Genomic DNA, 13,723 nt, shown 5'->3' with positions numbered 1-13,723 from the left:
TAGAGAAAGAAAAACAAGACAATCCAATTTCATGACATGTAAAGGAAATACAAACATGACACCCTTGTCCAGTCACAATTAACTTTCAAAGCATGATCAACATAGCACATGGTCAAAGACATGCAAATACTTCTCACCAAACTCCACAAAATGACAATGTGGCAAAGAATGCTGTGCAGATAATAAGCAACATGATTGGGAGCCATCTTAGAGACAGTTAAGTTGCTATTATTGCATATTGAGTGTGAAACAAGAGCTTGCTGCTTTCAGTGGAAAACTACAAGCAGATTGTTGGAGGGATGAAACAGCTTTATTTTTTTATTAATATGGTATGCTGTATAGCAGAAAAAGACCTATCTAAATATTAGGGTGAGTACACACAGCAAGTAACATATTTGGAAAACACACAATGCAGCACAAAAAAGGCACCAGAACTAAGAAAAAGTACGTTAGGAATTCAGGAATTTACTAGTTCAAGTATCAAAATGAAAAGAGGTGCCTATGACTAGCACAGTATAGTCTGTTTGTAAACTAAAGAGCGAGCAGCGCTTTTGGTGGGGGAAGTGGCCTTTCGGAGAAGAACGCTGCCACCGGCCTACAGGGGCACCCAAAATCAGTTTCCCGTTACCTGTCTAGTGGTGTAGATTGCCGTACAGTGATATACGTCATTTCTGTTGTGGGATCTTAGTTGCCAGCGTCACTCAGTTAACTTTATATACTCACTGATATACTTCGGTAACCGGAAGTAATGACTTATCGCCCTGCATTGCAAGAAAATGTGCAGAACGTGAAGAAGAGGAGGTATTTGCTGAGTAACAGGTGTTTGGTTGTCTCTTATGTTGTTACAGTGTGTGTTAAAGAGGCGACACAAAAAGAACTGTTGGCTAATATTAACAGTCCCAGTCCAAGGGCTGCAATTTATGCAAACATCAACCTCGCCACAACAGGATGCATACCGTATTTACTCGAATCTAAGCCGCACTTTTTTTCCAGTTTTTGTAATCCAAAAACCCGCCTGCGGCTTAGAATCGAGTGCAAAGCAAGCGGAAGGTCTGAAAAATGTTGGTAGGTGCCGCCACAACTAACTTCTGCCGTCGAATATATGTAGTGCTATACAGGCATGCTTTGTAGGCACAAAGATAAATATTGGCGCCAAAACCTCTGCGTCAGGAAATAAAAAAAAAAGGTGGAAGACGAGCTTTTTCGACCACTGCATTTTCATACATTATCCAATGAAGTAAATACAAATTCCATATTGTTCATCTTCGAATGTAGCAGAATTTCAATTTACTACGAAAATCCGGCTGGCAAGACCGTTAGGGATGTTTGTCAATATAGCCAACTCTACGTTTGAATTTTTTTCCTACCTGTGAGAAGAGATGGTTGCTAATAGGAACCTGATGAAATGTGAATCACATGCAGTATTCTCTTCACCATAAGAATAATACAAATATAAACATTTTGCCATGTATTCTTTCGTGTTTGCTGCTATCTCATTTAAATCCTGTCTGCCTAATAAATTACGAAACTAGAGTGAGACAACAGCAAACGCGGAAGAATATACGTATCGTGTCAGGTTTATATTCGTATTATTCTTATGCTTAATAGTGCTACAGTCAGAAATGAAGCATGGCAACTGACTAGATTTTTAAATCTAAGATGACTAACTTCTGTGCAGAATTTGATGTACTAAAGAAGCGGCCGCAAAGATTTTCAAACAGAGAAAATTTTTTGCCTAACTCTCGTTCAGAACATGTTCTATCATACGCAGTCTATCATTTGGTTCTTGTTGATCATTATCAAAGAAAGCAGCAGTGTAAGTAACAACAAATAGCAGTCTCTTGCCATTGTTTCGCTAATGAGACGATTCCTCTCTTTTTTTTTTAGTTGTAAGCGGCAGTAGCGCGCAAAAAAGCAAGCCATGCCACGAGTGGCGATAGGCCGTAAACACGCACTATCAGAATGTGACAAACAATGCATGACACAGTACAGTAATGCATTTTCAACTTAGAGTGACGTAAACACCTATAACAAAGAAAACGGCACTTATCAGATCAAAGCAAAATAAGCAATCGATTCAAAATAGACGAAGCACGTGAAAAAGGAAGGGTACCCTTATAAATACGGACGGAGCACCTGATGCATAGCAATGGCTACCTGGTAAAGCTTAACTGCTAAGCTTACGAATCGAACCAAACTACTGTAGCTGTATCGTCTTTCATTCAACCTAAATTGTGTCTCATTACAATAAACCAACTTTGTTTCGATTTGGAGGTGCGGCCTAAAACTTTTCTCTCCCCTTGAATTTCGAGTCTCAAATTTCAGGTGTGGCTTAGATTCGGGAAATATTTTTTTCCTTCATTTCGAGTCTCATTTTTCAGGTGCGGCTTAGATTCGAGTAAATACGGTAAGTAAGGAACGCGAAAATGAGCCGCATGGTTTACTGGAATTGCCACGAAAGAAAACTAATAATTTTGGAGGAAACCCATTGTTATAGATAGTTGCACAGCCACATGAAACCTTTGATGCTTATGAAACAGCAGCATTTGAATGTATTCTGTTACTAAATCTCTATCTTGGTTACTATTCACCTGATTCTAAGACATATTGCTTGAAGCATGTGCAATAGCTACTCTAAACATTACTGAATTTTCCTTCAAAACATGAACACCGATTCTGGACTTCTAAGTAAAAAGCTTGACATATGAGGTGCGTTCACATATTAATTTTTATTTTTTGGTAAGAAGTTTATTTATTAATCTGCAGCAATGTTATCCTCTTCAAAATATTTGCCATTACACACTATACACTTATGCCAGAGCTTTAATCAATTCCCGAAGGCTGACAGCAGAGTAGCTGTGCTGTCTAAGGCGTCTTGTCACAGTTTGCGCGGCTCCCCCCGTCGGAGGTTCGAGTCCTCCCGCGGGCATGTGTGTATGTGTTATCCTTAGCATAAGTTACTTTAAGTTAGATTAAGTAGTGCGTAAGCCTAGGGACCGATGACCTCAGCAGTTTGGTCCCATAGTCCTTACCATGAATTTCCAAATTATCCAATTCCCAAAACACTTAAGGAACAGTTTCCTTGAGGTAGTTGATAGCTCTCTTAACTGTGCATTTTTAATCTCATCTGTGCTTGTAAAACCACTCACCTTTAAGGCTTGCTTTGATATCTTTATACCACTTGTATGTCCTTGGTTTACTCATAACAGACTCACCAAAAGCAATATTTAACCATTTCTAAAAATTTCATACACTTTGTTCAATTGTTATTACAAAATTTAATGCAGATTCTCTAATCTGTTTTTATACAAAACAAATAATCATTGATGCTATCAAAACACATGTAACATTTTTGATAGCTGACGGCAGAGTAAATACCCAATATGCATAACATAGTTCACATACTTTTCAACCATGTTTACGAAGACAGCGAGAAAAAAGTAGTGCAAATCATACTAATACAACACACAAAATTATAAATTTATGGCTATTTTTTAAACATTCTTTGTGTTGCAAGAATTGTTAAGTTTCAATGCAACCCTTCAAAGAAATCTTTTAGTAGAAACACAAAGTAATAACAAGCCTTAAATTCTACAGTGGTTGCGTTATATGGGGTTCATTTTACAAATAACAAAAGAGGAACATACATTCACATGAACAGGCATTCTGTTTTATGTTTGCAGTAAAATCCTGACTTCTGTTCGTATGTTTATATTATTTACTCTATAATGTTGTGTTTCGGAAGAAGCTATCATATTTTGCATTCCTTATGGTCTGAACGCATTTGCCTAAAAATAAATGAAGCAGCCGGGACGTATCTGTACACGGTGTCGCCACAGATTTAACGCACGTGCCCCATCAGGGCCAGTACTACGTTGTGAAACAGCCTGTAGAAGTGCTGTGTGATGTAGATAGGTAGGCAGAGTGGAGACTCGCTCGCTCGCTCTTCAGTTTACTGACAGACTATATTTCACAGAAAAACAGACATCACCTAAGGTCACAAGTGTGGAACAGCTCATTTCACATTTGCACGGTAAAGTAAATGTAAAATAAAAATCTTCGGCATGTAGCCATATGTACAAATTAATTTGCAGTGTGAATTTAAAATGACCCATTCTAAATCATATGGTTTCTCATGCAAAATGATCCATGGAACATGAAACTAACTAACTAAAACTGTAACACTTCACATCAGCAACAAGAGTTATAAGTATGGCGATAACAAGTGTCATCAAAAGCACACACCTCATCCATCCAGCAAGCAGTGGTTGGGAAGGGAGTGAGACAGGATTGTAGCCTACCCCAATGTTATTCGATCTTTATTTTGATCAAGCAGTAAAGGAAACAAAAGAAAAATCCGGAGTAGAAATTAAAATCTATGGACAAGAAATAAAAACTTTCGAGGTTTGCCGATGACATTGTAATTCTGTCAGAGACAGCAAAGGACCTGGAAGAGCAGTTGAATGGAATGTACAGTGTCTTGAAAGGAGGCTATAAGATGAACATCAACGAAAGCAAAACAAGGATAATGGAATGTAGTCGAATAAAGTCGAGTGATGCTGAGGGAATTAGATTAGGAAATGGAACGCTTAAAGTAGTAAATGAGTTTTGCTGTTTGGGGAGCAAAATAATTGATGATGGTCGAAGTAGAGAGGATATAAAATGTAGACTGTCAATGGCAAGGAAAGCGTTTCTGAAGAAGAGAAATTTGTTAACTTCGAGTATAGATTTAAGTGTCAGGAAGTCGTTTCTGAAAGAATTTGTATGGGGTGTAGCCATGTATGAAAGTGAAACGTGGAGTATAAATAGTTTAGACAAGAAGAGAGTAGAAGCTTTCGAAATGTGGTGCTACAGAAGAATGCTGAAGATTAGATGGGTAGTTCACATAACTGATGAGTAGGTATTGAATTGGAGAGAAGAGAAATTTGTGGCACAACATGACTAGAAGAAGGGATCGGTTTGTAGGGCTTATTCTGAGGCATCAAGGGATCACCAATTTGGTTTTGGAGGGCAGCGTGGAGGGTAAAAATCGTAGAGAGACACCAAGAGATGAATACACCAAACAGATTCAGAAGGATGTAGGTTGCAGTAGGTACTGGGAGATGAAGAAGCTTGCACAAGATAGAGTAGCATGGAGAGCTGCATCAAACCTGTCTCTGGACTGAAGACAACAACAACAACTACAACAACAACTAAGCAAAATATTAACACTTGTCCAAACAACAGATTTACACTATTCCTGTGCTGAATGTTTGTCACAGACATCTACTGCAAAATCATCATTGGCCATGACACAATCAAGAATTAATTTACATGCTGTTTGCCGTTGGAATCACAGTGTTCATCTGTTAATAGTTTTCTCATGAAAGAAAAAGACTACATTACTATCAGCATTGGCATTTTCTGTGGATATCGCAAGCCACCTCTATCAGGATCTTTAATTAGTTTGTGCTCAGCACCACATGCCAGCTGCTTATCTATTGTTAAAAACTGAGCACAGTTACCACACTTTGGACCAATAAGTTCCAAATCACATCAACCAACACTTACTTTACAAATACTGATGCTGAGATGCCACAGGCAACATCAAGACATTCAGACTGATCACAGCTTTGTAGAGACCTAATTACAATTTTCTTGGTTGAGTCACCTTGTAAAGAAATCTCTAACAAAGTTGATAATCTCAGCTTTTTCACTGCTTCAAATATTTGCTTCGTTGACACATAGTATTGGAATCCAGCCATCGATACACTGGCTTCCAAGGCATCAGTCTGAAATTTTCCAGGCAGCAAATATGACATTTTAAGCTCTGACAGACAAAATGTTCTCAGTCCTAATAATGCGTATGTTATTTGCTTGAATGCAGTGTGTGTTTCCTTACTGAGCTTACCACTTGACAAATTCATGGAGCTCCAGTTGTTTAACTAATTTAGAAATTTTGTAGAAATTTACACCTTCCATCATCCTTGTAGCTTGTTAGAGACTTTTGCATTTCCCCTCTACATCTAATTCCTTTCAGAGAGGACTTAACATTCACGATTTTCCACCATGTGCTTATTATTTTAATAAATTCAGCAGTTCCTTCATAATTTTTAATGTCATTTGCAGGCCCCAACTCCAGTAAACTACACTTGATGCTGTCATTGAAAATTTGACAAAGAAGCTTTACATTTTGTTTTTCTAACAAATAGGATCACAGAGCTTTCATACTTAAACCATCCCAAATTTCAATAATTTGTTCATTTCAATGGCAAATATGGACCTAACTGTAGAAAATGAAGCTTGCATTCTCACAGATGTGTTTTCAAAGCTGGGGAAGCAAAATGGCAGAAGTTCATCTTTCAGATTCACCCAGTTATTTCTGATGCATTTATAAATGTGTACTGGGTGTATAACATAAAACCAGGTCTGGAATGATCTGAAGGGTATGGGTAAGCAGTACTAAGTTGTGATGGATTTGCTAAGTTACTAACAGTTTTTCTATTTATTGAATTATTGTCAGAACAAATAGAAATAACCTTGAAACCTAGGTTTTCCAACCCAATCAATACTTTTTTTTTATTACATTGAACAACTGGTCAGCAGTCATTTTATTTACAGGCAAGATGTGGACAACATCTTTAAATGATGAAATTGCACCTTGCACCATAAACACATGAGCAGTTGTTGCAAGAGTAGTGGTATCATATGCCATACCAACTAAATTTCCTCCTTTGTAGTCCATGGCTGGCTTAATGTGTATTTCATCTAACATGAGTGTCACAAAACAATTTTGATGATTCAGGTTTGGTACTTTCTCCCTAATGTAATATAGAAAGTTTGGACTGTTAGGATCAACATAAATATTTGCACAGATGTTTCTAATAGTATTAGGATAAGGCAGAACAATATTTCCAGTGCTCTGTATGAATCTGTAAGCATGGCTTGAAATTAAAAAAAAAAGAAGCAAATAGTAAAACATGGGGAGGAAACCTACGTCTCTCAGGAGGTGAAAAGCTTAACTAAAACTGGCTTCTTATGAATCCAACTGCAGGTTTAGTTTTCCCATCACATTCTAAGTTATCTAACAACTCAACAATGATGTCTTGAAGATGTTTTTCTTCCTTTTTCCATGCTAAACTTTCAACAAATACTTTAATATTGTCTAAATCATGGATATTACTTACAGGTTTTCTAACTTTCTTGGACGTGATTTCACAACCCTTTACATAAATGATTACACTGAGTTCCTGATTAATAATTATGTACAAAATACGATGTGGTGTTTTTTCATTGTCTACATAAAAAACAATATATATGAATCTTTCACTGCTTTTGACCACTTCTCACTACAAGTGACAGAGTCAAGCTTCTGTATCAGTTCTTAAAATGAATTGAAGGAAAACTTCTAATTATATACTTCTAGAGATTTAATACTGTCCTCTATGGATGCTCTCAGTGCAGCAGCTTCCCTTTTCTTCTGTTTTTCAGAGGGAGGTACTCTGGTTTTTGGCATCACTTTTGAAATATGCAAAGAGCAGTTAGGAAATTTGCTTGGGACTGCATTTTTGTCAGAGTTGTGGCTTGCTTAGTGGTGCGGTTAACATAGCTCCAGTTTTCCAGTCTACTGCTTGTGTTTCCCACAATATATCATCTTCGCAGAAGTGCAATTGGTAGACCTACAAAATGAGAAATAATATACTGCACGCATGTTGCTAAAAATTGTACCAATACTCAGACTTCAACTGCAATATACTTTCTTCGATAAGTATGGCTTAAAATAAAAGGTACTCACCACAGAATGCTTGCTAGTAATGAAGTTCTCTCATTTGATTGCAGATAATCACTTCCTTCATGTATTCTTGTCAGCTGGAAATTTAAAAATGTGAACCTTCTTTTTCTCATCATAATTACCATCACAACCCAAAACACAACACTTATTCACCATGGTGATGATCACTCCTGAACTGCTACAGGCAATATAACGTCAAAGAGCAGAAAAGCAAATGATTTCTCAAGGGAACTCAACTCACTAACACTATAGCTTCGAAACAGTTGTTTACATGGCTCCACATAGCGTTTCTACAGGCATCTAGGTCGCATTGCTACAGGTAGGTGGCACTGGCTGTATACCTGAAGTTGATGACATCACTTGCCTATTGGCAGAGTGTTGTAAGGCCCTGTGATTTAGGTGGTGTTGGTCAAACACTTTCTTAGGAATAGTGGTGTGGCAATCCTGGAAGCATCTTACATCAGTACTCCTACTAACATTATGAATCTTTGCACCCAGCCTTTTCCATATATTATTCTCCTTCACTCTATACTTAGCCTTACTACATACCACTCTTCTTTGTCAGAGTTATCCCATGCTCCATGTGACACACTCTCCTAATCACTGAGTTGAAAGAAATAAGCACACAAATTCAGAAACAAGAGCTTTATGTGAACTATTCACAAAAGAAAGGAATCCATGATGAAGTCACTGCAATCACATTTATGGTTATAATGACTGGGGAACTGTCATGTAAACCTTAAACTTCACCTACCATCCCTGAGAAACCCATCCAGTGTGTTGCGCTTCAGCCCCGTGGTACCACTGACATATTTATTTAACCACAGGAACTTTATCAGCTACAATCCGTGGTCCTTAATGCTGCTCTGTAATATTCTGTAACTCTCTCTTCGTCATAATCCCCTGATGCCTGATACATTCTCCCATTATGCTATACACTGGTTTAGAAAGCTATCTTAGGTGGATTTTCTGCTATCATGCCCACTGAACTAGAGGGTGTTGGGACAGCATAATGATGATGTCAATGCCTGTGACTCATCTCACATCTGTGGTATCTCAGTGCCTCTGTACACTCTCTTGTGCCAGTGTCGCGTGATGTAAAGACAAAAAACCCAAACCGTAGATACTGCTGTGGCACTGTTCTATGTTTCACTTTGTAAGTTTTATATCATTGTTTACAACTATCTCACTAGAAAATAGAACAAGTAGAAGCAGTGTGGCACAGAAATGGAAAGGAAGAAAGACATTGTGCACATGACTCAGCCACTGTGCGAACATCGAACCGCATGTCTATTAGTGTAGATCCGTGAAGAACTATAAAATCCCTAATTCAAAAATCAATACTATTTACTACAAACAATATCTGCTGTCTACATTGGCCTGGTACCCACGGTCTTCCTCATCTCAACCAAGCACTATCTCTATACTGCCCCTCCTTCCAGCATATTACATTTTGGGGTTTGGAGGATGGGGCCACATGTCTCAGTAAGTTACATTGCTCTCTCATGTTGTTCAGTTCTTATTTGACATAAAGCAGGTGACACCACTTTGACTCTTCCTGCGCATTGTCTATGAATCTTTCAATTTCAGAATGCAGCTTATTTTTGGAGCTTGTAGAGCACTGTCAGTTAATGAAGGCATTCAGACAGATACTGATAATTTATTCTCTTATATGTCTCTCTTCCTTCCCCATGAACCATGGACCTTGCCATTGGTGGGGAGGCTTGCGTGCCTCAGCGATACAGATGGCCGTACCGTAGGGGCAACCACAACGGAGGGGTATCTGTTGAGAGGCCAGACAGACGTGTGGTTCCTGAAGAGGGGCAGCAGCCTTTTCAGTAGTTTCAGGGGCAACAGTCTGGATGATTGACTGACCTGGCCTTGCAACATCAACCAAAAAGTACTGCGAACGGCTGAAAGCAAGGGGAAACTACAGCCGTAATTTTTCCCGAGGGCATGCAGCTTTACTGTATGGGTAAATGATGATGGCGTCCTCTTGGGAAAAATATTCCGGAGGTAAAATAGTCCCCCATTCGGATCTCTGGGCGGGGACTACTCAAGAGGACGTCAGGAAAAAGAAAACTGGCATTCTATGGATCGGAGCGTGGAACGTCAAATCCCTTAACCGGGCAGGTAGATTATAAAATTTAAAAAGGGAAATGGATAAGTTAAAGTTAGATATAGTGGGAATTAGCGAAGTTCGGTGGCAGGAGGAACAAGACTTTTGGTCAGGTGAATACAGGGTTATAAATACAAAATCAAATAGGGGTAATTCAGGAGTAGGATTAATAATGAATATAAAAATAGGAGTGCGGGTAAGCTACTACAAACAGCATAGTGAATGCATTATTGTGGCCAAGATAGACATGAAGCCCACGCCTACTACAGTAGTAGAAGTTTATATGCCAACTAGCTCTGCAGATGATGAAGAAATTGAAGAAATGTATGATGAGATAAAAGAAATTATTCAGGTAGTGAAGGGAGACAAAAATTTAATAGTCATGGGTGACTGGAATTCGAGAGTAGGAAAAGGAAGAGAAGGAAACATAGTAGGTGAATATGGATTGGGACTAAGAAATGAAAGAGGAAGTCGCCTGGTAGAGTTTTGCACAGAGCACAACTTAATCATAGCTAACACTTGGTTCAAGAATCGTGAAAGAAGGTTATATACATGGAAGAATCCTGGAGATACTAGAAGGTATCAGATAGATTATATAATGGTAAGACAGAGATTTAGGAACCAGGTTTTAAATTGTAAGACATTTCCAGGGGCAGATGTGGACTCTGACCACAATCTATTGGTTACGAACTGTAGATTAAAACTGAAGAAACTGCAAAAAGGTGGGAATTTAAGGAGATGGGACCTGGATAAACTGAAAGAACCAGAGGTTGTAGAGAGTTTCAGGGAGAGCATAAGGGAACAATTGACAGAAAAGGGGGAAAGAAGTACAGTAGAAGAAGAACGGGTAGCTCTGAGAGAGGAAGTAGTGAAGGCAGCAGAGGATCAAGTAGGTAAAAAGACGAGGGCTAGTAGAACTCCTTGGGTAACAGAAGAAATATTGAATTTAATTGATGAAAGGAGAAAATAAAAAATGCACTAAATGAAGCAGGCAAAAAGGAATACAGACGTCTCAAAAATGATATCGACAGGAAGTGCAAAATGGCTAAGCAGGGATGGCTAGAGGACAAATGTAAGGATGTAGAGGCTTATCTCACTAGGGGTAAGATATATACTGCCTACAGGAAAATTAAAGAGACCTTTGGAGAAAAGAGAACCACTTGTATGAATATCAAGAGCTCAGATGGAAACCCAGTTCTAAGCAAAGAAGGGAAAGCAGAAAGGTGGAAGGAGTACATAGAGGGTCTATACAAGGGCGATGTACTTGAGGACAATATTATGGAAATGGAAGAGGATATATATGAAGATGAAATGGGAGATACGATACTGCGTGAAGAGTTTGACAGAGCACTGAAAGACCTGAATCGGTACAAGGCCCCCGGAGTAGACAACATTCCATTGGAACTACTGACGGCCTTGGGAGAGCCAGTCCTGTCAAAGCTCTACCATCTGGTGAGCAAGATGTATGAAACAGGCGAAATACCCTCAGACTTCAAGAAGAATATAATAATTCCAATCCCAAAGAAAGCAGGTGTTGACAGATGTGAAAATTACCGAACTATCAGTTTAATAAGCCACAGCTGCAAAATACTGACATGAATTCTTTACAGAAAAAACTAGTAGAAGCCGACCTCGGGGAAGATCAGTTTGGATTCCGTAGAAATGTTGGAACACGTGAGGCAATACTGACCTTACAACTTATCTTAGAAGAAAGATTAAGGAAAGGCAAACCTACATTTCTAGCATTTGTAGACTTAGAGAAAGCTTTTGACAATGTTGACTTAAATACTCTCTTTTAAATTCTAAAGGTGGCAGGGGTAAAATACAGGGAGCGAAAGGCTATTTACAATTTGTACAGAAACCAGATGACAGTTATAAGAGTCGAGGGGCGTGAAAGGGAAGCAGTGGTTGGGAAGGGAGTGAGACAGGGTTGTAGCCTCTTCCTGATGTTATTCTATCTGTATATTGAGCAAGCAGTAAAGGAAACAAAAGAAAAATTCAGAGTAGGTATTAAAATCCATGGAGAAGAAATAAAAACTTTGAGGTTCGCCGATGACATTGTAATTCTATCAGAGACAGGAAATGGACTTGGAAGAGCAGTTGAACGGAATGGACAGTGTCTTGAAAGGAGGATATAAGATGAACATCAACAAAAGCAAAACGAGGATAATGGAATGTGGTCGAATTAAGTCGGGTGATGCTGAGGGAATTAGATTAGGAAATGAGACACTTAAAGTAGTAAAGGAGTTTTGCTATTTGGGGAGCAAAATAACTGATGATGGTCGAAGTAGAGAAGATATAAAATGTAGACTGTCAATGGCAAGGAAAGCGTTTCTGAAGGAGAGAAATTTGTTAACATCGAGTATAGATTTAAGTGTCAGGAAGTCGTTTCTGAAAGTATTTGTATGGAAGTGAAACATGGATGATAAATAGTTTGGACAAGAAGAGAACAGAAGCTTTCGAAATGTGGTGCTACAGAAGAATGCTGAAGATTAGATGGGTAGATCACATAACTAATGATGAAGTATTGAATAGAATTGGGGAGAAGAGGAGTATGTGGCACAACTTGACGAAAAGAAGGGACCGGTTAGTAGGGCTTATTCTGAGGCATCGAGGGATCACCAGTTTGTTTTTGGAGGGCAGGGTGGAATGTAAAAATTGTAGAGAGAGACCAAGAGATGAATATACTAAGCAGATTCAGGAGGATGTGGGTTGCAGTAAGTACTGGGAGATGAAGAAGCTTGCACAGGATAGGGTAGCATGGAGAGCTGCATCAAACCAGTCTCAGGACTGAAGACCACAGCAACAACAACAATAATGTCTCTCTTCAGAAATCTACAGCTCTGGATTAGAATTAATTACTGTCTTATTATTCTCTCTTTGCTTGGAATAAGTGAGACATATTAGTAACAGTGTTATTTCGCCTCTTTATAATCACAGTACTTTCCGTGTGTTCCAGGTCGCACAGATTTTTCAGAGCTTTCTATATACCTGGGCTGTCAGAGAGGTTTTGTACCTATGCACCTTATAATCTCCTGAGGTCCACAAAATTTGAATTAAGGGAGGAAGAGAATGGAGTTAACAGATAGAACATGTAATCATACAGTGAAAGAGAGGTTGAACATTATATAAACCTCCATTGATACAGAATACAAGTAAATGACAGGTGAACCCTTTCTATCTACCTATTTGTTTTATTTGAGCAACCCATTAGACTTATTTTCAAAAGTTTGTGCAGTGTAATATCAGATAATTTAATGCATTTATTTATATTTCTTAAGGAAATGAACTGACATATAAATTATAAACAATGTATAAATTTCGCAGATGTTTGTAAGCACAGTGCACTAAGAATGTTTGACATCTATAAGTACCCACCACTATATATTAAGCAGTGTCTATACTAACATTTCCTAATGAGAGGATTCAAACAAAATAGAAAGAATCACAACTGTAATTTCAGAAGTAAATATGTACCAGTAATTGTCAGAGACAGAGAGAGTGATACCCTCTCGCACAGCTAATGGTTATGTGTTGTCTGAATATTCAGAAGGTAGACCATTAGAGACATCCCACTGTACCCAGATCCCTGTCAGCCAACTGCTTGTATTCCAGTAAGTCTGTAATGACTACACTACAGCAACTTTAAAAATCTCAGTACCAAATTCTGTCCTGAACGATGTCCATTTCTTTCAGTTCTGAAGCTATAGCATTTTAAGTAATCATACCTTGGTGTGCTGTTACATATGACTAGTTCCAGTGATATTGTGTTGCATTTTTATTGGTCCTTTAGATCTTACATTGTACAGAAAGCACATCAGGACATAGGATAA

The 13,723-nt window shown here is 38.5% G+C and overlaps 1 protein-coding gene across 1 annotated transcript in view; it reads left to right on the top strand.

Moving 5' to 3' along the window:
* Nucleotides 1–13,074, top strand: part of LOC126161918 (alpha-1,2-mannosyltransferase ALG9) — a 117,800-nt gene extending 104,726 nt beyond the window's left edge. The window contains exon 13 of the mRNA XM_049918087.1: nucleotides 12,850–13,074. Coding sequence (XP_049774044.1) covers nucleotides 12,850–12,979 — 130 coding nt within the window. The 3' untranslated portion in view covers nucleotides 12,980–13,074. The remainder of the gene's footprint in view (nucleotides 1–12,849) is intronic.
* Nucleotides 13,075–13,723: the final 649 nt, after the last annotated feature.

This window comes from Schistocerca cancellata, chromosome 2 (assembly GCF_023864275.1).
Source record: "Schistocerca cancellata isolate TAMUIC-IGC-003103 chromosome 2, iqSchCanc2.1, whole genome shotgun sequence".
Taxonomy (NCBI): domain Eukaryota; kingdom Metazoa; phylum Arthropoda; class Insecta; order Orthoptera; family Acrididae; genus Schistocerca; species Schistocerca cancellata.
This window is presented reverse-complemented; position numbering and strand designations above follow the sequence as displayed.